At 36.9% G+C, this 24,540-nt stretch overlaps 2 protein-coding genes across 5 annotated transcripts in view; one reads left to right on the plus strand and one right to left on the minus strand.

Moving 5' to 3' along the window:
- The window catches only part of LOC106064759 (transcription elongation factor, mitochondrial-like), a 33,665-nt gene extending 19,241 nt beyond the window's left edge, over window positions 1-14,424 (minus strand). Inside the window, exons 1-4 of one of the 4 annotated variants that reach the window (XM_013223381.2) lie at window positions 14,289-14,397; window positions 11,230-11,278; window positions 7,057-7,181; window positions 4,478-4,730 (exon numbers count right to left, since the gene is read on the minus strand). In XM_013223381.2, coding sequence (XP_013078835.2) covers window positions 4,478-4,730; window positions 7,057-7,181; window positions 11,230-11,232 — 381 coding nt within the window. In that variant the 5' untranslated portion in view covers window positions 11,233-11,278; window positions 14,289-14,397. Of the gene's footprint in view, window positions 1-4,477; window positions 4,731-7,056; window positions 7,182-11,229; window positions 11,279-11,576; window positions 11,610-11,855; window positions 11,976-14,288 lie in introns of those variants that run through there. The other 3 variants (XM_013223378.2, XM_056019894.1, XM_013223380.2) reach the window with 3 other exon arrangements.
- Window positions 14,425-15,599: 1,175 nt separating this feature from the next.
- On the plus strand, window positions 15,600-17,798 carry LOC129924673 (craniofacial development protein 2-like). The gene is made up of 2 exons (XM_056021156.1): window positions 15,600-15,626; window positions 16,620-17,798. The coding sequence occupies exons 1-2, from the start codon at window positions 15,600-15,602 to the stop codon at window positions 17,796-17,798; spliced, it is 1,206 nt and encodes a 401-aa protein (XP_055877131.1).
- Window positions 17,799-24,540: the final 6,742 nt, after the last annotated feature.

The following is a 24,540-nucleotide window of genomic DNA, read 5'->3' on the forward strand; positions in this document are numbered from 1 at the left end:
AATTCTAAGAGAAACCAAGTTCATGAGCAGAATATGAAAGTTGAACAAAATTACGAACCAGTTGGAAATATTATAGCAGACAAAAATGACTCAAATGTTGATGAATTAAACAATTTTACATTTAACTTTAAGAAAGAAAATCGTCTAACATTGATGGACAATTTATGCAACATCCGTGATATGACTCAGCAACAAAGTAACATAAGTACTTCCAAAGAAAGTCAATCAAATATAGATTCAAACATATTTGTTTCGAATGAGTCACTGTCTAAGTCAAAACAAAATAATTCAGATACGAAAACATTTCAACAAGATTTTGATACAAATATTACAGTCATAGAGCCATGTGAAAAAACTAAAGAAGCTAAAGTCAACATTGAAAATGAAAGAGCATTAAATGAATACAGAAAGTTTAGAAATTTTACACAAGGAGACAAAGTGAAGTTATGGTTACCTGACATGAGAAACAAACTGATTTATACATGGCAAGGTCCATTTACTATCATCAGAAAGATTTCAAACGTACTTTATGAAATCAACAATAACAAATATATCAAAGTGTTTCATGTTCATATGTTTGAGAAATACAACGAGGATACAGATAATGAAAACTTATCAAAAGAACTAGAAGATAATGTTACATGCTTAGAAACAATTCAAGAGGAAAATGAAGACAATATAAATGAACCATTACCAACGACATCAAAACAAACTGAATCTATCAAAGACATTGACATCGATCATTTAAAGATGAAAAGTATGAAAGACCTGTTGAATACAAGTGAAGAATATACTGAGATATTTCATGATGTTCCTGACATATCAACATTTATAGACAATGTGATTGACTTAAAAACTGACAAACTTGCCAACTCAAATGTTTATTTTCTAACTTCGCACAATAGAGATTTACTGCAGAAAGACTTAAAGGATTTATCAGAACAATGCATACATGAACATTCAAACTCAATGTTTTCTACTTCAATCGTTTTACAACGTAAACTGTCACTAAAAGAAAGATTTAGTGTCGATTTTGGACAGTTCTTGTTTGAACATATGAAAAGCAAAGAATATTGTAAGGACAATAGTTGTATGTTGCTTAAAGCTAAAGCTAGAATGAAACGTATTCATGAACTGAGAGACATTTTGTATCGATTGAAACAACGTACATTTGTAGCTAAACTAAGCAAGTTTGTATTGAAACCAAAAGTGACATTTTTCAACAGCAGAGTTGAACAAAACTCTGAAAACACATGACAATATTGTTAAACGTATTTTGAACTATAAAGAGCCAAGAAAGAAGAAATGTACGGATAGACTAGAATTGTTTCAAGTGACGGAACAAAAGAAATGTACAGACAGACTAGAATTGTTTCAAGTACCTGGAAAGAAGGAAGTTGCAAATCTAACAAGACTGTACAGCTGGGTCAAGATTTATTTTAATACTTATGTCATGCAATTGTTTATTACTTAGTATATTTGCATTAATACTGTTGTTATAATAGTTTTCGAAAAGAGTAATTTGGCATTGTACATGTTTAGATTTCATATATTGAAAAGTAAGTTAATACTCAGATATTCTGTATTAGCAAGTAATATGATGAGATGACATGTATTTTTCAGTATTGTGAAGTTGTATAATTTTGATATTTTCTTGAGTTACAAGAGTTAGAAAGTTCATGCTCAAATATCATGTAGAAACAAGTGATGTATGGAACTAAGATGTATTTTCTATAATATTAATTATATATGCTGAATATGTACAATATTTTGAATTTTGAATAATGTAAATGTAATGCAACAATTATTTGAATTATCAGTTCTGTACTTTATAGGAACAATTCTTTTGGATTTTTGAGTGCATATATTTAATAGAAATAATGTTATTTTACGCATTTTATATTGCATACAAAATGCTAAAAAGGCAAGGGGGTAATGTCACGAGTCGAGTCTGTGACCTATTTCGACCAGTTTCTAGAAGCAAGTTCAAACCAGTGCAAGTGTCCAGCGTAAACAAGTTAATTTTAGATATCCAATCAAAGAAAGAGGTTAAGGGAAAAAATAGCACACGCCAGCTTCTAAAAGGTCAAAGTTACTAAAATAATTATCTGAGAAGGTTCCATGATTCTGGAACGTACGATCAAAGAAAGTATAAATAAGGGGAAAGTCAGTTAGACGGGGTCCTCGCATAGTAGTAGTTCTTGTAGAGCGATGGTCCTCGCTCAGTCCTCGATTAGTAATAAGTTTTGTGATATTAGCGGGTCCATTAAGTAAAGTTTTAGTAGTTGAAGTTATACTAAGTGAAGTTTTATGTATCTTTAAGTTTTATTTATAAAGTGTCAAGTTGTTATTGAATTAAGAAGTTAATTTAATGTGAAAGTTGAAGAAGTTATTAAAGAAGTTTGAAGAAAATACAGAGAGATGTTTCTTTCTTCATTTCATATGAATTCATCAACTTATTAATACAATCCTTCGGCCAGTTCGTCACAATTACAATATTTTCAAAATTTTGTTTAAGATTTCTTCAAACTGAAATAGTAACACAAAGCCAAATTGTATTCTATGATTCCTTATTGGCCTTTATTACCATTAAGATATTTTCAACATGATGTTAGCTTAAATAATACACTTATAAGCTTAATACTGAACTCAATAAGCGACGCCAACGCCAACACTAGATGCTGGATACATCATAATCTTTAATAACACACTCTCATATTACACAGGTTACAAACAACACTATATGTGCTTTCATACCAAGGGGAATAGCTCATATGTACTAACAACAAACACATAAACACAAGGTCAACACATGAAGTTTTATCTAGTATTAATATACAAACAGACCCTCACTATTTAGTAAGCTTTTTTGTTAAATGAATGGGATTATAAAGTATGTCAGGACGTCTGAATTCGCAGAAATAAGGAACAAATTTATGTAAAAATGCTATTGAAACACAAATTTTATTTTCAATGGATAATAAGTATGGAATGTTTAAACTTCCTTATTGCGCCCAATTTGCCGAACGGAATGGAAGGATCTAAGTCAAGGTAGCCTTAAGTTCTCTTGCTTCATAAGAATTCAATTTCTGTGATGGATGTGTAGAGGAGAATGTCATCAGTATATAATATTAAGTGAATTTGTATGTTAGCTTAACTGTTTTAATACCAAAAAAAAAATGTATGTAATGGTTGAAACGTAAAAAAAAAATTAGCAGCATTATGGGTGTCACATATCATTGTCTAATATTTTATTAATTTAAAATAAATAAATAAATAATATTTAATAATTTAGAATAAATGCAGGTCCAGGTTGGAGGTCAGACTTGGGTGATGACATCTGTCACTCGAACCAAAGACACACTTGTCATGTGATAGAAAGCTACGACTTGATTGGTTACGCCACCGGAAGAAAGAAAACAAGCTAGGTGGAGAACAAAGAAGCAGAATCTAGAATCGCCAGTCTATCTGGAGATTTCATAGGGTTAAGATGTATTACTTTTGAGTTAGAATCTTAGTTAATTTGAATGTTTTATATTAGATACAGTTTACTTTTGTAAATACTGTACAATACATTTTGTGTTTCCTAGGTAATAATTAAAGTTCTGTATTTGAATTAAAGGATCTTCTCTTATTCAATCTACTAGATAATATTAGATCTAGAGATATAGAATTCCCGGCATGCCACAGTAATTCATCGTATCAGCTGACATCTTCAAGTAAAGTTTGATTCATTTTATCAGCTGACAACTTCAAGTGAAGTCTAATATTTTAGCACCTCTCAGCGCCATCAATGAATTAGTACTTCTTCAGCACATATATCCACAAGAAGAGAATTCACAACATATTTAAACATTATATATTCAAAGCAAGATAAACCTGTGACAATGGGTAAAAGACTAAAATTGCATTGAAATGGTTTAGAGTGATGCAGGAATGGTCAGTTAATTGTGCTGAAAACAAAATAAACTTAGCCTGCATCATAAAACAAAATTGACAAACTGTGTGCATATAAATTATTGGCCTTTATTTTTTCACTTTCTGCAATTCGAACCAATTTTAAGATTAAGTTATTGATAATTCTGTTGTGATATTTTTTAAGACTTACAAGATCTGCCTTGTTGAAAATCTCCATTTAAAAAATGTATGTGCAGGGTCATGATTTAATTATAGGAAAATTAATGTAAACTTTAATACTTCCATGTTCTTACTTATCAAGTTAAAAAAACTTTCTTTTAAGTTTGTAACTAAGCCCAAGGTTCAAGAAAATGTCAAAATTTCAACTACAAATGGAGCTCAAAATTTTAAGGGCCAAAGCATATTGTGACCACAGCATAATTTGAAATCAGATTTATAGAAATATCCTGCTGCTTGTGTGACAATATATTAATATTATGAAAACATCTCTATATCGAAGTCTAAAATGCCATAGTTAATAGCAACATGAAGTCTATAAAGTAAAAAAAAATGTTTTTACCTTCAATATTTCTGGTTTAATCACTGGGCTAAAATAGCTCTCAACAGGCTTTTCAGTCCTGGCTTTAGTACCTGTGTTTTTTTTCTGAGAAGCTTGGACAGTATCAGACAGGAACTTTTCACAGATTTCCTTGAACCTATGTGGTCCAACACCTTTGACTTTTTTTAGATCAGTTAGAGTTGTAAAAGGGCCAATTTTACTTCGATACTCAACAATTTGATCAACTAATGGATAAATTAAATGTTTTTCCTGCCTTAAAAAAAGAATAAAAAGGTACATATGTAGTGGTATAGATGATTATAAGATGCAATCAAAAATTATTTTATACAAATGAGAAAAAAATAGTCTGTGAAATAAAAAAGCCATCTTCTAAATAGTAGCATTCCTCTATTAGAAACAGCAGTAAGTAACAGAATCTTACTTAGACTTAGGTCCTCCCATGCCATTTGGCGCATCGGGTGGCAAGCTGTCTCTACAAAGCTCTGTCACCGGCAATGTCTGAAGCCTCCTACCACCTGGTGTCCACTGTTCCGAGGTCCTCCATGAAGGTGTGGCGCCAAGTTATATGAGGACGTCCCTGTTTGCACTTTCCTCATATTGGCCTCCACGTCATCGCAACTCTTGGTATAATTAGTTCATTTTTTGTTGGAGAACATGTGCCGCAAACCTCATGCGACGCTCTGTCACAACCTCACTAAGTGTTTGACTCCCAGTTCAACATAGGATTTCCTTGTTTGAGACCCAATCTGTGTAACTGACTCCCAAAATCTGTCTCAGCCATTTTTGTTGAGCCACATTTAGTCTTTTCTCAATTTTGACATATGACTTCCATGTCTCACATGCAAATGTTGTTGTTGGGATGACGATTGTATTAAGAAGATGTATTTGTGTCTCGAGTCCAATGGCTTGGCTTGTCCAAATAGGCTGCAGCCTTTGGAAAATTCTCCCTGCCTTTCCTATTCGGTATGCTACATCATGGTAAGCATCCCCATCATTTGTTATGATGCTGCCAAGGTATGTGAACTTGTCCAACTCTTCAAGCTTTGACTCGACAAGTTAAAATTTATATCTGGGACTTTAAGTCAACAAAAAAGTCATCACCTCACCCAGAGAGGCCTACATGCCAAAATGGAAATGTGTATTCCCAGACCTGGAAATGTGTATTTAGAGAGGCAAATGTGTATTTTTCTAAATATAAAGAAATATACTCAGGAAAGACTAAAAATCATCCAAGCACGTAACATACACGAAATGTAGCAATCCTAAAGTTAACACAGAATAAAGTTACATAAGACATTTTGTACATTTGTCAAAATATTTACACTTTTTGTCTTTGTTATAGACTTTTCTAGAATACGTTAGAATTGTACCGTTCTTGTCACTTTGCAATGATTTTATGATTATAATTCCTAAGTGTATTCCATATTCCAAAATAGGGGCAATAGAAAATTCATTCAAATTGAATGTTAGAAGTGTAATTATAGTTAAACCAGATATAAAGGTTTGCTTCGCTGGATCAGTGACATCTAATTCTATAAAAGTACTTTTGTTTTAAGGCAATTCTTTATAAGGTATCCAGACACTGGAAATATCATATTTTTAAAGAATTCAGATTTGTTTCTTTCAGACCATTCTTTGCAGAGTTAGCAATGAAAGCTTTTGCATCCTGTACAATCACTAATAAAAAACATTTTAAAGATTTTATTTTTTTTCAGGCAGATAATCCTAATTAGTCATTGAACTTGTTTCTTATATAAATGCTGGGCTATTGAGTCTGTTGAATAACTGTTGTAAGATAAAGCTATTAATTCTGGTTTCTGATGCTTGAAGTTGTTTTATAAAAGAAACAGATGTGTTGAAGGAACAAGGAATCAATAATTTAATAATTTTTATCAGCATATTTAAAACTTTTTTTTTTTGCATACACAGCCTTCAATGCCCCTGATTTCATTCTTGGAATTTACCTAGCTAGTCGCTAGTGACTATAACAGTAGCTTTCGATCTGCCACAGAAGATACATTATGCAAGTCAGGGAACAAACTATCTCTTAGCAGATCTAATAAGAATAGTCCATTTCCAGGCATTTTTTTTTTCTTTAGAGGGGGAAAATGTGTATTATCAGATGAAAAACTGTACTCGCGTATTTTCGTGTTCATTTGCATACAAAATACACAAGATGCGTACTTGTAGCAACTCTGCTCACCCCATTACCTTACCAACAAAATATTGAATTTAACTGTAACCATGCTGAGAGGGTTGCAACATATAAAGAATTTTGATAATTGCTAGAAATGAATGACACAACATAGAATAGAATTCTTCAAAAATATTTACTGATTCAGGCAATATACTTTGATAAGATTACAGCTAAATTTATAAATACAAATTCCCATCCTGGTTGCAGTACCTTTTTCTTAGATTAAAAAAAAAAAGTCAGAATCTAAAACGAACAAACAATCCTTAGCTAAAAACCCCCACATTGTGCTACAATAGATAAGGGAGAAATACTTGGGCCCCAGAAGTTTTTTTTAACAATGCATGCAGCCACCTAGGTATGAATAAACACAATGTATACTAACCTCAGCTGTTCCTCTGTAAAAGTATTTAAAATATTGAGAATTTTGACCTCATCTTCAGGTTTGTACACTTGCTCTATAGATTTCTCTTCAAAAGATTTTTTTGTCACAAAGGACCTCAAAATGTACTAAAAAGAAGAGAAAACAAAAAGTGTGTGATGAACATATGTTGGAGAGACTGTTTTCTAGAACAACAATATTTCAAAATCCCATTTTTCTAATGCATGTTTTTTTTTTTTACAATGTTACATTTTTCTATAAGAATTGTTCTTCTTATAAAAAGCATTTGAGAAGGAACATCTAAAAATGAATAATACTAAATTTGAAATTTGTTTTTCTACATTATTAATTAGACACTTTAACAAAACTGCTAATTCTTTGTTTATATCTTAAGAATGTTGTTGATTTACATTGAACCAAGTTCTAAAAAAATTAACTCACTGATTTTTTTTAAAAACCTTTAAATACAAATTCCCATCCTGGTTGCAGTACGTTTTTCTTAGATTAAAAAAAAAAAAGTCAGAATCTAAAACGAACAAACAACCAAAACAAAAATGATAATTCGTTTCTTATTTTTAAGAACTCTTTGGCCCATAACCTGCCAATGAAGACAATAAAGAAAAAAAACATATAATATTATAATTTCCTTAATTTTTTTTTACCCCTGTCATAGTAAAAGTAAGTAAAGTGCCCTTTTCAGACCTTATGGTCTATAGGGCATATGGTGTAAAGGTCATCTGTTTCTGTCACCTACGGTTTTCGCCTACAGTTAACAAGGGTGTCATGTGGACAGCACAACGACCAACCACCTTTACTTTTACCCAACTAATGCAAGGTACCCATTAGAGCTAGGTGGACTCAGAGGCACCCAAAGATCCCAAAATTAAAAATCTTTATCAGGATTTGAACCCCGAACTGAAGCCAAGCACTCGACTGGACAGCCACCACATGATGATGATGATATAAGCCATTTTATAATCTATGTAGAGTTGGTGTACTGGTATATTCATAGTAGGGGTACACCGGATACTCGCTCTGGCTCCGGCTTCGGCCGAATATTTGGCCTTTTTTCAGTATTCGGCCATATTCAGCTCCGGTAGAATATCACTGCCACAAAGTTTGCCGAATTGTAAAAAGTACACCTATTTAATATGCATAAAGTGGACCTCATTACATTAATGTCTGTTATAGATGTATTAATGTTTTTATTTAAAACATAATAATGTGCTTAAAAATAGGACCTATATGAATATGCACCAAACATCTTTTATTATAAAGATAAGGCGTGTTGATATAAATAGAAATGAAACTTTACATTATAAATGCGCGTTACATACGAACAGCAATGGCTGGCACATTTTTTCATTTTGTCTTGAACATTGAGTGGGTTAGTTATTATGTTAAGATATAATATTCCTTAACTACGTCACGCTAACCAGACGTCTGTCTAGCTGTGCGGGTATATCTCCAGAGGTAGAGATGAACAACTCCCACCCCCTGTTTTATTTGTTTAGTCCATCACTTTGAGTTTATTGATAGATAGGTGACCACAAGTCAAATAATATGAACGTAGGTTTAATGTCGACATATTGACACTCTCTAGAGGTCACACCTTACAAAAAGTGAGTTTGTTTACTTGGCAGTAAATCTTTAGTAGGGGGCTTGACTTCAAGCCACACCTCTATACTGGTAACCAGGTATATCTCCAGAGATAGAGATGAACAACTGCCACCCCTTTTTTATTTTTCATGTGTGCCGAGTAACTTGGATATAAAGCTCAATTAGTAAGCTGGACTAAAGATCACACACCTAAACGAGTGACCCTTTTGCTGCAAAAAAAAAAAAAAAAAAAACTCAAACCGAAAGATTTCAAAGACCAGCCAGTAACTAATTATTTTGTAGAAAAAAAAGTACAAGGCTCAGATTTGTGTATATTAGTATAAAAGACACGACCAGGCCTATCTTTTAATGGAGAGCTAAACACCCCCTTGACTCCTTATTTTATTTATTTAGTCCTTTATTAATAGACATTGACCATTTTTAAACCAGAATGGAAAAACACAATGTGCTAAGACAGCAAACTACACTGTAAATAAATATCACCTTGATTTACTTTTCCTAACATGTTGACTTGTTGAATATTACTCCTGCGTCAAGTGTCTTGATTTGATAATCATATTGTTAATAATTTGGGAGTGTTAACTCCTCGATATTACTTTTTTTTTTTTAATTACAATGCTTACTTATCCACTGTGTATTAGGCCAGGACGATTTTTTACACACCTGACACCCAGAGCCCCTTTTGTTACAGTTACAGGAACCACGATAAAATCAGAAATAATTAAGGAAGATATTTCTTACATATGTTCTTTGCACAATAAAATAAAACAAAGATGTGCATGTGTGTGTGTGTGTATTTTTTGCCTTGTATTAAAACCTTTAGAAAGAAATCTAATTTCATTGTTTAATTCTATTGAATTAAAATATAATGGAAAACCTTACAGTAAAGTTTAAAATCGCAGAAAATAAACTGATCTAAAGCATCACAATTAGATCTAGCAAACAAAGAAAAAATATGCTGGAATGTTAAGAAACACTTGACCTCTGTAACTAGTGTACGGGTATAATTTATCTACATGCTTAACTGACCATACCAATGTGTTATCTTTCTTGCCTCACCACTCAACACTATTGCATATTCCCAAGGAAAACAAAACATGTGATGGTCAACACCATCAACTATACACACTACACTAGGACTACATGTGTAGGCACTGTAGGCCCACTAAGTCTATCTGACCAGGTTTTTAAAATCAGTCGAACATACAGTCTATTTTTTCTAGGGAGGGTGAGGATGAGTTTTTTCTTCTATAGTTGATCTATACAACTGTAGAACTAAACACAGATATATATCAATAATAATACAATTAAATCTATACTTCGGCATCATCTAAGATTCAAGCTATAAATAGGTATAATTGATGTTCTCACTGTTAATAAAATATCTTTTACCGCAAAAGGATCAATCTAAAACAATAAATATTGACCTACAAAGCTTCAGATTCCAACTATTAACTAACAGAGCTACTATCAGTATTAAGCCCTTGAAGCCAGAACCAGAAGCGGTCCTTGGACTTTAAATTACAAGCCTGATAATCAGTTGTTAGTCTGAAATTTAAGAATACAATTGAATACATGCATCCACCCAATATACAAGCCAGATTGCACTTTACGTTTGAGAGATTTACATTTCCAGATTGCACTTTACGTTTGAGAGATTTACATTAAGTAACTATTTAAATATATTATATACTTACATATTTTACATTGACCCTCCCCCACACACCCTTTACAGTTGGTGGCCTCGTACCAAAACACACACTCATGCTACACAGATTAGTTAATTAGGCCTATCTGTTTATAAATACTATTCAGCTTTAATTTATCAATCAGTAACAGAGTTTAAAACAATAAGATATAAAAAAGGAAAACAAATAATACGAATAAGGGAATGTCAAATTAACTTTACGAGCCATCTACAGTAGATAGTAATTTTCCAACAAAAAGCCGATAAATATTTGTATCTTGCCTTTTATATTTAGGCCTACTATCGAGTAGCAAAATATCGCTTTTGTCTTTTTTTTAAAATGTGAGATAGATTTAGATCTATATTTCTATGCCAGGGACTTTAAAAGTCAAGTATTTGAACTTCTTGTTTTGGTAAAAATTCGCGTTATTATTATATTTTTATTAAATGAAAGCTGACAATGACGTTTTTTTTAGCGCGAGTTAGGATTGGGGTTCTCTGTATTTAATGACATCCCAAAATGACAATTTTCTCTGTTTTTAAGGATATTTGCATCAGTTTTCAGAAGATTTTAATAATTTCAGGAGATTTTCATGATTTTTTTTTGTATATTTTAGAACTTCAGGAGAGGAACTTTAATAAAAAGTTAAAATGGCAGGGCCTATGAAAGTGTGGGGCCCACTGTGGCCGCATAGATTGCAGTGTTCTAAGACCGGCCCTGGCAACACTCTTTCCCATAGCCCCAAGCCTAACACCCTAAAATGAAAAGAAAACCTAGATCTAGCGATGCCGCTACAATAAAGAACTTTTCATTAGTGACACCCATACCGAAAGATTAGCCTACTTACTAAAACTATGTACTTACGTACCATTAAAACGGGGAAATAGAAAACCAGCTAACAAAAGAAGCTCCCTCCACTGCGGAAACAAAGGATGACAAAAACATACACACAATAGTCTAGACAACAAAATCCACCTAATGCAAACTACTTCCTATACGCTAAAACAAAAATATTAAACACAAAAGGAAAACTTCAAGCGCACGACATTCGGCTCCGGCCAAATATCATATTTTACTATTCGGCTCCAGACGAATATCAAAAAGTACTATCCGATGCACCCCTAATTCATAGCATTTATCGAGTATACATCTTACTTAGGGTGAAAATGTGATCAGTTGTGAATCTATTAGGTCTGAAACCACATTGGTAGTCACCTTCGATTTGTTCAGCATACTTTCAAAGTGTGTCTCTTAGTAATAAACTTAGTTAGTACATTGTAGTATCTTGTAGCTAGGCCGATAATTTAGAGATTGCTTATGTTTTTTTACACAGGCTGCACTTGGAAATTTATGATAATCCTTTTTAATAAAATGTGAGAGGTTTTAAAGAAGTGTTATCAACTACTTTAGATAATGGCCTATCTAATGCTTAAGTAGGATTTTTTTTTTAAAGTTAATTAAATATAATATTTTTTAATTTAATATGAAAAATACCCCTTTTTTGTTTTTACCAATACAGGGTCCAGGAAAATAATCAAACATAAATTTTTTTTTCACGCTAGATATCATGGCTGGCTATAATTCTACCAAGTTTTATCCCGCTATCTTATGCGCAGTATATCAAAAAGTTAAAAATACGGTTAGTATTGTACCAAATGGGATTTACAGTTTTTCATAAAGAAATTTCTTAAAATACATAAAACCACTTCTGGTCATGTAAGGCCTAATATTCTGCATATATTATTCAAATAGTTTTTGTGTACTAAAAATATGCGCATGAGTTTTAAAGCGCCTACGAAAAAAATTGTTTCAGACTTTTTTGATCACACTTTTAAAATATTTTATTTTCTGCCATCACTATGCTGCCATTTTGTCCAGGACCTGATAATTAAATTTCCTTCAATATTTACATACATTCTAAACAAGTAAAGTTCATACATATAAATGAAATCAGCTTTGTGAGCTAGAAACTTACTACTAATACTAGATCTAGATCTACTCTTTAACTATTAAATTTCTTGTTTAACAAGTAGATCTTGATCATCTACAAAACTCAACCTCAACTTTAAACTTTTGACCTGAGGGGTGTCTTGCCCTTCTCTCACTTGTTCCATGTCAACAATGTTAGGTCAAAACGCCACCAAAAAAAATCATTATAAAACTTTCTAACTGTTAAGCATATATACAGTCATAATTTATACACCATTGGAAAGTTCTGTTAAAGTATTTTAACGAAAAATTGTTTTTCAAAGATAAATTTTTTATTTCACCTCCCTACATAAAAACTGCATTCAGTGTCAGCGTCTTAAGTAGCCTAAGACTAAGATGCCTAAGTAGGCGAATGAAGTGACACTTACTTGTAATTTATTTTAAAATAAAATCTTAACTATGAGTAGATCTAGAGTAGTTTATTTAATCCAGACATTACATGAATTCGAACACTTGCTGTTTTTGTGGTCATTATACATCTTTATTTTGATATTTAATATGAAACTAGCATGCTGTATAATGAGCTTGTCCATTTTCCAATAATTCTAACCCAATTTCCTTCCATTTAGCTATTTTTTTATGTAAGAAAAAAGAATTTCAAATGTGTAAGTCAGGTTGTTATGTTTTTTTACGTTACCAGGATGACTTTACTACCTTTTCCTAGGGTTAAGACTATATTTTTTTTTGATTGGCTAAGCCTATGCTAATGAGCTGGCAATATTTATTCTGTTTTTGGAGCTGATTTATAAATTTGATTCATAAGCCAAGTTGTTTGATTCCAAAAAAAAAAAAAAAAAGTTATTAAATTTTATGTTTTGTGTGAGTAGCACAATACTGCTCTCTCTCTTTTTTTTTCCACCCCTTGTCGCTCTAATTACTCTAATTATATACCTAGCATGGTATCATCAACACAGTAACGGAAAAAAAAAAGTAGCGGGAGGGACAATTATTGATCAATCAGGTACCAAATTAGGTCACATTCACTGAGTGGAGTGAGCGGGCTAGACGTGCGGGGTTGCACAGTTGTTTTTTTTTTTTTTTTGTTGGGTCAACTAGATCTAGGTAGGTCACAGTATATATGGCCCTTTGTAAAGTTGAGAGTTTAGCAGAGAAGGTAGCAATTAAAAGAGGGAAAAGTGACACTAATCTGTAATCACTAATGATTAATCTGTCGGTCTTGAGTTGGTTTAAAAAGAAATTGATTATGAGATTTAAAAAAATTGAAGATAATATTATTTTTAAATGCAAATTTAACTAAGAGGTATTTGTTAGTGTACAGACATTGTTCGTTAGTGTACAGAGCGGGGAATGGTGTTCGTTACTGTTAGCGCTGGAGCTCATTGGCCTGACCCTCTTGAATCTTCAATCATATTTTACTGTAACTATGTGTAGCCACCGTAGCGTAACAAAACAATATTATTAATAATATAGCTATTTTTATTGACAAATGGATGACGAGTTTATAGATGTTTGTAGACTAACCATTACGGAGCTATAAAAATTCAAACGTAAAAATTGCGGCAGCAGCGTTTTAAACTTGTTTTTCGGAAGAGCAAGAGCCTGAAGTGAAGAGCCTGAACTGAAGAGGGAAAGATCTAAATCTATCATCTAGGAATCTAGACTCTAACTCTAGTGTCTGACTAGTGAGTCTAGTGTCTCTATTACTATAGTACTTGAAGTTACTTGTGATTTGTCTACTTACTTCTAACTTAGTCTTAGACTTACTACTCTTAATTAATCTTAGTCTTAACTCAACTTAAGTGACTTAACTTGACTTAAGTCTTAAGACTTCATTCTAATCTAGAATATTTCAATCCAGAGATCTAGATTCTAGTTCCCGAAAGTAGAGGGGTTTAGATTAGTCGATCATGACTCAATCTGAAGAAAACAATAAAATCTGGATTTTGATCTAGACTCTAAATATTTTAAATCATTTACCGGATTATATTTAGTCCTGCAACAAATCTTACACATGAATGTGATCACTGAACTCTTAAAGGCCATGATTAGTTATAAAACTATTTTAGAGTTATCTAACATTAAAAAGCTGCCAAACTTGAATTATGACTGAAACATCAGGAATATATATCATAATAAATGCGAAAAATCCCATAGATTTCGATAATGTAGATATACTAGACGTTACTTCAAATCTAGATAAGTTCCAGATCTAAACTAAATGTGACAATCGTACAAAATTATGCATTTAATTAAGTATTACTCTAAAGATCTGAGTAACTAAAACAACATTTTAAAAATGCTTAAACTTATATGTTTCCTTAAAAATAGGGAGTAAATAATTAATTCTTATCAGGAAAGAAGTGGCTATATTGGCATTCGGGCAATTTTAAATGTCGTGTGGGCCGGTACACAATTACCTCAGTTGGGCCGCCGGCCACAGAAAGGGCAGCATGAATGCCAGTATAAAATTGTTTTACATTTTATAATATTCTCTTTAAAAGCAACATATCGTGATTAAAAAACAACAACATCTTATACACCTTAAACTTTAGTACTAATCTAAAGCATTGTCGTGAATACCCTACATTCGTATATAGTGCTACTAGTAGACGTCAATTCCTTATAGGCTACATACAAGAAAATTGAGGCCCTTTTATTTCTCATGGAGATCGACGTTAGGTTTAATATATTCGGATAAATCTATTAAGGTACCCACAACAACATTCCAAATACATTTCTTCTTATCTTATCTTATAAAATACAGACGTTACTTCAAAAAAGAAGATGATTACGTGTGTTCCTAGTGTGAGAAGTGGAGTACGTGTAAGTGTATTGGTTCTCTTTATGTCTAGGTGGGGGGGGGGGGGGTTTGTTTGACAAGACCCTACTCCCACAAAGATTATAATTACGTGCAGGCACATATATACAGCTAAAGGCAAACAACAAGGATTAAAGCTTGAATTTTCAATGGATAAAGATTTATTCACAACAAAAAGAGATTATATAATGTACAGATAAATATGTGAGGGAAGCACTAGATTTTACAGAACTTTTTATATTCAGTGCTTTTTTTTTTGTAATAAAAAAATAGGTGCCGGTACTCAGCGATGGATTGCCTAACTTCTAACTAATAAATTAATAATAAACGTTAACATACAAGAAAATTAATATTTTTTTCCCAACATTAAAAAAGGTGCTGGTACCCTGTACCAGTGCGTACCGTAACAAAAAGCACTGAATGAATATATATATATATATGAGAGTTTTCTTGCTTTCTTCACTGCAGAAATGCATTCTCCTGACATCTACATATACGTAAGTATATCTTTATTAAGCGTATTTATTGTACTATTATCTTCATTTTAAGTGAGGCCTCGTGTTTTGGTCAGCATAAGACATCAACAGAACGATGGTTAAACGCCAAAAATATCTAAATTCAAGAACCTTTTGAATAATGTTTTATTTGAAAAATATTCTAATATGAATTTATAAACCCTTACTACATTGCAAATAAAGCCTATTTGTTCCTTGAAAAAAGATAAGATACCCAAGAGATTTACATTAAGACTTTGAGGAGGGGTAGCACCTCTAGTGGACAGGCAGTCGTACCCTCTTTCTGAGGGTAGCTTGGCTCACTTTTGGTCCCCACTCGGTACCCAACTCTCACCTGTGGCTCCCAGAAGCTGTAGCATGCGCAGCGTCCACAACCCGGAAACGGCTTTGACTGGCCGGCTAAACCAGGTAGAGGGTATCTGACGTGTCCATGGCACTCAGTACACTGAGGTTCTGTCAAACCTAGCATGTGAAGTCTGGACTTGGCGGCCTGTGCGTAACGTCACAAAACTTGACTAATCGGACAGAATGGCAAGTACCAGCACAGTGCTGTGGAGTACTCAAGAGCAGGACAAGACACACAGAAAGTCTCTGGTCATCCACTGCACCCAAACTTGTCCCCGGACGTCTTGACCAAATCTTGCTTCCGGAAAAGGACGGGCTTTAGGGCGAGAGAGTGAGGTCGACGTGTTGCGCGAATCCTCCTCACTTTAATCCAAATTCCAGCGCAAGTCACTTGTCACCCCCCCCCCAACACAACCAAACCAAAGTCCTGTGGCGACAGACAAGCAGTGAAGCGGTAGGTGTGGGCACCCTGCCATATGGTCGTTCACCACTGACACAGAGAAGCAGTGGAGTCCGGCAGCCCCCTGAGTGTCTGAACAGCCCTATTTAGGAGTGCACTGCTCACCTCCATAGCATGAGGACAGGGCTAGAAAAGGTGCCCCAAAAATTGTCTGCTCAAAACTACCCTAGCCAGCCTACCGCAGTTGGCGGGAACCCTACTCAAGCGGTCGAAATTCAAAGAAAAAGACGAGGATAGTTCCTCTTACCATAGGCGCATGGAATGTGCGCACACTACTTGACAACGACACATCTGATAGACCACAAAGACGAACTGCACTAGTAGCCAGGGAGCTCCACAGATACAACATAGACATAGCAGCACTAAGCGAGACTCGGCTTGCAGATGAAGGTGAACTCTGCGAAAGAGGAGCTGCATATACTTTCTTCTGGAGCGGTAGAAGCACTGAAGTACGACGTGAATCTGGAGTCGGCTTTGCCATAAAAACATCAATAGTATCCAAACTAGTCGGGCCTCCCAAAGGAATTAGTGATAGGCTCATGACCCTAAAGCTGCCTTTACAAAACGGAAAGAAACATATTTCCATTGTTAGCTATTACGCACCCACCATGACCAACCCAGATGATGTCATAGCAAAGTTTTACGAAGAACTAAACTCCACCTTACTTGATATTCCAAAAACAGAAAAGCTACTCATTCTCGGTGACTTCAACGCAAGAGTCGGCTCTGACCATCACATCTGGAAAGGAGTCTTAGGCAAATTTGGGATAGGTCAATGCAACAGCAACGGATTATTACTACTCCAGACCTGTGCTGAACACAAGCTGCTCATATCAAACACAATATTCAGTCTTCCAATGAGAAAGCGAACTTCCTGGATGCATCCCCGCTCAAGACACTGGCACCTCATAGATTACGTCATCACCAGACAATCTGACCGTCAGGACATTCGTGTCACCAAATTTTGCTGTGGTGCAGAATGTGGTACAGACCACCGCCTCATCTTCACAAAACTAAACATTCGTATCCAACCAAAGAGACGTCCGCAAAAATCAAAACCCCTAAAAAGGTTAAACACGACCAGCTTAGCAGATGACAAAACTGAAAAGTCGCTTGCAGATGCAATAGAGAACTGCCTCAAGTCCACCATTCTAACTGAATCAAATGTTGATAAAAGCTGGGAATGCGTCAAAGAAGCTATCTATAGCACAGCAATAAACATACTCGGTCCTATGGAGAGAAAGCATCAGGACTGGTTTGATGAAAACAGTACTGAGATCAGAAAACTATTAGACGAAAAGCACAAGCTCCACAAATTGTGTGAACAATCCAAACTCCAAGTCCACTAAAGATGCATTCACTAACATTAGCAAAAATGTGCAAAAACAGCTACGCCAAATGCAAGATACCTGGCTTATCAAGAAAGTGGAAACAATACAGGAATTTGCTGACAAGCACGATATGAAAAACTTCTACCATGCCATAAACGAAATCTATGGACCCACAAAGTCAGGCTCATCCCCTCTATTAAATGCTGATGGGACAATCCTATTAACAGATAAGGAAGAAATCCTAAAACGCTGGGCAGAGCACTTCGAAAAGGTTCTCAATACACCTTCCATCATAAATGAAGCGGCCATAGACAGGCTACAGCAAGTACCAATAAATGAAAAAATGGATGACCCCCCCCCCTTACGCTAAAGGAAACCGATCTTGCCATTCAACAGCTCGCAAGCGGAAAAGCCACAGGAGCTGACTCCATTCCCGCAGAGATCTACAAAAAAGGTGGATTAGCCCTGATTGAAAGACTTCATACGCTCTTCTTAGTTATGTGGGAAAAAGAATCAATACCACAAGACTTTAAAGATGCCACAATTGTTCATTTATACAAGCGAAAAGGAAACCGCCAGATCTGCGACAACCACAGAGGAATATCTCTTCTCTCTATTGCTGGGAAAATCCTTGCACGCATCCTACTAAATCGGCTCATGCAACACATAGAATATGGTCTACTACCAGAAAGCTAGTGCGGCTTCAGAAAAGAGCGTGGAACCATTGACATGATCTTTGCAGCAAGGCAGCTCCAGGAAAAATGCCAAGAACAAAATGCTGACCTGTTCTCAATATATGTCGACTTAACAAAGGCATTCGACACTGTTAGCAGAGAAGGACTCTGGAAGATCATGTCAAAGTATGGCTGTCCACAAAAATTCATAACCATGGTGAGACTATTTCATGATGGCATGAAGGCTCGTGTCCAAGAAAGTGGAGAACCATCAGCGCCCTTCGAAGTATCAAACGGGGTAAAACAAGGCTGTGTCCTAGCACCTACACTGTTCAGTATCATGTTCTCCGCTATGCTGACAGATGCATTCACAAATAGAGAAAACAACGGGATAAATATATCATACAGATTTGATGGTGGCCTATTCAACCCGAGGCGGCTTAAAGCAAAAACAAAAACAAACGCAGCAGTAATCAGAGACTTGCTATTTGCTGACGACTGTGCCCTAAATGCCTGCTCTGAAAACGATCTTCAGAGCATCGTCAGTGACTTCTCAAGAGCATGCTCTGACTTTGGCCTTACCATCAATACGAACAAGACTGAAGTCTTATATCTACCTGCTCCTGGGAAAGCCTACTCGGATCCAAGCATTACTATAAATGGACAGGGTATAAACGCAGTGGACAAATTCACATATCTTGGCAGCACACTCTCCAGAAATGGAAAATCGATAGTGAAATCGACCTGCGTATCGCCAAGGCCAGTGCATCCTACGGCAGACTGTCTACAAATGTCTGGAACAGACGTGGTATCACCACAAACACCAAGCTAGGGGTCTATAGAGCCGTCATCCTCCCTACATTGCTCTATGCCTCAGAAACATGGACAGTGTACAGTAAACATGCAAAGAAACTAAACCACTTCCACATGACATGTCTGAGAAAAATACTAAATGTCAAATGGCAAGACAAAATACCAGATACAGAAGTCCTTCGAAGAGCGTGTCTGCAAAGCATCCACACAATCCTGATGCAGTCCCAGCTGCGATGGGCAGGTCACGTCTACAGAATGGAAGACCACCGCATCCCTAAACGACTCTTGTTTGGCCAACTAAGCGAAGGAAAGCGCTCGCAAGGTGGTCAAAGAAAGCGCTTCAGGGACACCCTCAAAGCTTCTCTGAAGGCGTTCAGCATAGACCCAGGCACCTGGGAGACAGAGGCACATGACAGAGCATCATGGCGTCGCGCTGTGAAAACTGGCGCACAGGTTGCTGAGGAAAAAAGAACAATGCTGGCAGAAGAAAAACGCCAGAAAAGAAAAGCAAGGCCCACGACACTAGCTCCAGCTGGAATAACCTGCTCAGTGTGCGGCCGAACATTCCGGGCTCACATAGGTCTCACCAGCCACATGAGGAGGCATAAAACCCCAGTGCAAAGCCCTCAGCCCCCTGGATGAAAAAGTGGCCATCATCGAACCACGATGGACGAACTATATTTAAGACTTTGAGGATCGCATCCGAAAACAAAAATGTTCGAAAAATATTTAAAAAAAGAAAAAAATCTCATTGTAAGTGATACATTTTCTTCAATAGGCCTGTTTGTAACTTGTTTGTAGCATTTTGAGTGTGTAATTTCCTTTTTTTTCAATAGAAGAGGTATTTTTTAGCTTCAAACTTTGCTGAAAGGGGGGGGGGCAGGTAAATTCAAAACCCCTTTGGCTACTCTCATAGAATTTTGAGTGTTTAATATGCTTTTTTTATATTGAAGAGGAGGGGTAGCGTAAATTTCGGAGGGGGTTTTAAAATCTAAATCTTCCATAGCTATGCTCTTGGAATTTGGGGATTGTTGTTTGCATTTTCTTTTGGTTTGTTTTATAGAAGAGGGAGTTTAAATGCAAAACCCACTTGTAGGGTGTTTTAAACTTAAAACCCCCTCTGCTGCCCTGAGGCAAGTGATGGTTTATTATTAAAGTCTCACCTAAAATAAACAAAATCAAAGCAAAAAATCAGTCACTAAATTCCGACCCCCCCCCCCTTTTTAAGGGGGATATTTCCTTTTTGGGGGGGGGGTTCGAAACCCAACCCCCCTGGCTACGCCCATGTTTATATATATATATATATATCATGTGCGTAGCCGTGATTTTTTTCGGGGGGAGGGTTTGGGGGTGGATTTTTTCTCCCCCCCCCCCGACCCCACCCCGCGAAAAAAATATTTATATGTATTTATGTGTGTACATAATCTTTATTACATTCTGACCCTTCATTCTCTAGGAAGACGTTTATTGTGCCCTAGAATAGGTTCTTCCTTGAGTTAGTGGAATTGTAGATTCCCCGCCATTACTAGCAAGGGGGTCTGGAGAGCACTAGGAGCTATTTCTGGTATTGAAAGCCAACAAAATGCATATTCTGAGGTATCTACTGTGCATTGTCCTGCTATTAAAGAGTTTTATTTCAAAAACCTAATGCTAATGTGCTATTCTTACTGACTTAGACCTTCCAGCGCCGATAGGCGCATTTGCCGTCAAGCAAAAAATCTGTCACTGGTAATGTCTGAAGCCTCTCCCTAACTGCGCTGAGGACCTCCGTGAATGTGTGGCGTCAAGTTGTACTAGGATGTCATCGCAATTCTTCTTATGCGAAATTCATTTTGTCGGAGAACATATCCCGCAAACCTAATGCGACGCTCTGTCACAATCTTACTAAGGGGTCGACTCCCAGTTCGGCATAGGATTTCCTTGATTTAGACCCAATCTCTATAACTGACTCCTAAAATCTGTCTTAGCCATCTTTGTTGAGCCACAATTAGTGGTTTTTTTTTTAAATTTCGGCAGATGACTATTTACTGCAATGCACTTTATTAATGAGTAAAAATGTGTAACTTATCTTGAATACGCTCTTGGAATTCAGTGACTGTAGTTTGCTTTAGATTTTATGTGGTGGGTTTGGCACAGAACGTAACAACCTCAAATGACGAGCAACTCAGGATGCTTAATTCAAGTGTTTAATAGATACTAAAAAAAAAACCTGCAGCCATACATAAACACAATGGACCTATGAAGGACTCAACGGATTACACAGGGTCGTATTGGAGTAGGTGCGCAACAGCAAGTTTCAATGGAGGCTGCCAGCAGGAAAAGGAATTCAAATCCCCGCTTCCCGGGCAGAGGTCAACTTGATCCTTTTTGACCGGTACTTGGTCAAGTTTAGCCTACCGGTATATCATGTCCTCCCCACAACAGAGCCCCTAGCTTGAAACGACCCGTCCCGGGGCGTTTAGCCTAGTACGTTTCTTGAAACAGAAACAACTGTTTCTTTTCCGAACAGCCATTTTCTTGGACACCGTATATGTTTCCGGCCTGTAGTGTACTTGAACCTTGGATTGTACAGGGTGGCCTATCAGGTTTCTCTTTGTATGAAGCTTGTAGCTGGTGCTGTGGGCTCTCCATCTGGTAATTGAGGACACTAAAATCTTTCCCAAACTTGATGTTTGGGAACCTGATGGTAGTGCAGTAGTGAGGGGTGAACCAAAAAGTCTCTGTTGCTGGTGACACTGTTGGTTTCTCCTGAATGAACATGGTCTGCGGAATTTATCAATCCTGGTCTTGCATGGCTGACAAGCCTCGAACTTTCTGTCTCTGGATGCAGAGCATGGTTGGGTAAAGTGACTTGCACCACTGGTGCGCCTAGCCTGTTTATTGGCCCGTTGTCCTACTTGGTTGACTTGTGGTGAAATGGCAAGTTTGCTCCTGCTAACTAATTCGGAGGGGGGGGGGAGACTTGACTGTTTCTCTCGCAACCTGGGGGGGGGTCTCTCTACATCGAGAGCCAACATTAATAGGCAGATGTTATGGCGTCATATTTTTTTTAGTGTGATTGGATTTAAAAACGTCTTGGGTGTCTCTAACACCTTGCCGAGAGGATGCGGTTTGATGCGCTGAAGGCAGCTTAATAGTGGAGTTTTTGGGACTTTTCAGCTTTATGAATCTCGATCCAAGTACAATGTCATACAATGAGGATTCTAAAACAGCAGCTGTAATTGTACCATGGACAAAACGGGACTTGACATGCACTTTAGCGAGAGGTACGGTTTTGGGTGGGATGTCTAAGTCAAGAGATTGAAGGGTCACTGATACATCCATAATGTCTTCAGGTCTTACAAAAGATCTACTGACAATGGCATCAAAAGAGCAGCCAGAGTCTAATAGACATTTAGCCCTATGTCCATTGATTAGCACTTCCTCTTCAACTTGCGGATTACGTCCAGATGAAGATGGGTGGTTCATGTATCCAGGAAAAAGGGGGGCAATTGTGTGGATTGGCTGTGATCTGCATTCATACAAATTGTGTGAGCGGCTGTTGTGAAAATTACACCATTTTCCTAACTTCTGCCTTTTAGGTATCGTGGGTGGATTTTCTGAAACAGGGGGCAATAGACCATTGACAGAACAGCCTATAGCACTTGAGTGAATCAGAATTTCAGGTTGTGACGATTGCAGACATTGATTCGCCACATGTCCAGACTTCCAACAGTCGATGCAGACTGGTGCTCCATCCTCAGCGTATGGGAAGAATCCCCTACTTGTTTGTGCCCAAATCAGTCCTTCAGGTGCTGTGGGGCGGTTAACTGCCCATTGAACTTGGTGACTTGCCTGTGTTTGGGGGAGAGGCTGGTCGGGGTATGGGCTGCTCTGCCCATTTGCTTGTTGAGTGTGCTGTAAAGCCTCCAATAACTCCCCGAACCTGTTCAATTGGGAACTTACCAGTTCGCACCACTAGTTTTGTAGTTGGGAGTTTCCTCGGTCCTGGCTTTCCCATTTGAGGGCCTGGTTTCTAACTGCAATGAATGTTATTGCTGGTTCCTCCTCAACCAGTCTCAACAGTTCCCTACGTAGGCAGAGTCGTTCAGCCCGTGGAAAAATTGGTATCTCAGCCTTGCCTCGCTGAAGCACTCAACTCTCTCCCGCCTTTGTTGGCTTACCGCCACCGAGTGTTCGCAGAAGAGCCGGTGCGAGAAGTCTCGAAGGGACTCTGCTATCTGTTGACGTGATCTCAGGAAGACCACCTCGGCTTCTCGCACTGGCATAGTCTGAGCAAACGCCTCAAGGAGGGTTTCCAACAAGGCTTCAGGGTCGCTCTTTGTCCTTGAAGTCTGCAAATCGAGCTCCTTCCTGGCAGGGCCGTTGACATTGCTCATAATGACTGCCACCTTTTCCTGTGCAGAATAAGGCCTGAGCTCCCATGCCTCTCTTATCTCCCTTGCAAAGTCCTCAGCCGTTGGCTTTTCGGCAGTGCCCCTACCGCTGAACTGGCGTATCCGCTGTGTCTGTTCCGAGATAATGAGAGGCCGTTGGCAGGCCAGTTTCAGGGCCTCTAACTGATCCCGGATGGCAGCGACTTCGGTTTGGTCCACTCCCGCTCCTTCTGGCTCTCCTTTGCTGCCCAAAGGATCGACCTCACCCAATCCACCGCATTGTGTTTTGACCTGTTCTTCTCCATTGGCTGCAGGTTTTTTTTTTTTGTTTTTGAGTTACCTAATACAAGTATACTTAAACTAACTTAATACAATTATATACTTAAACTAACTAACTACTTTAACTACCCTGAAAGTAAAAGAGACAACAGGAATATCTAGAAATGGTACAATATAATAAAAAAGTACTTGTTCAACTTCTGACTTGATTGGAAAGGTCCGAATGCTCCACTTATCGTCTGACAGGAAGGTCTGGTAGACTGTATCTTTTTTTCGGATCCCACTCCTTGACACCAAAAGATTCTGTGGTGGGTTTGGCACAGAACGTAACAACCTCAAATGACGAGCAACTCAGGATGCTTAATTCAAGTGTTTAATAGATATTTAAAAAAACCTGCAGCCATACATAAACACAATGGACCTATGAAGAACTCAACAGGATTACACAGGGTCGTATTGGAGTAGGTGCGCAACAGCAAGTTTCAATGGAGGCTGCCAGCAGGTAAAGGAATTCAAATCCCCGCTTCCCGGGCAGAGGTCAACTTGATCCTTTGCTGACCGGTGCTTGGTCAAGTTTAGCCTACCGGTATATCATGTCCTCCCCACAACATTTATATC

Source organism: Biomphalaria glabrata, chromosome 2, assembly GCF_947242115.1.
Source record: "Biomphalaria glabrata chromosome 2, xgBioGlab47.1, whole genome shotgun sequence".
NCBI lineage: Eukaryota > Metazoa > Mollusca > Gastropoda > Planorbidae > Biomphalaria > Biomphalaria glabrata.

Bases quoted from the DNA above. Each gene is read 5' to 3' on its own strand.
- LOC129924673 (XM_056021156.1), top strand. From the start codon at position 15,600: ATGCATTCTCCTGACATCTACATATAC. The intron at 15,627-16,619 runs GTAAGTATATCT...AAACTACCCTAG, and splicing joins CTCCTGACATCTACATATAC to CCAGCCTACCGCAGTTGGCG.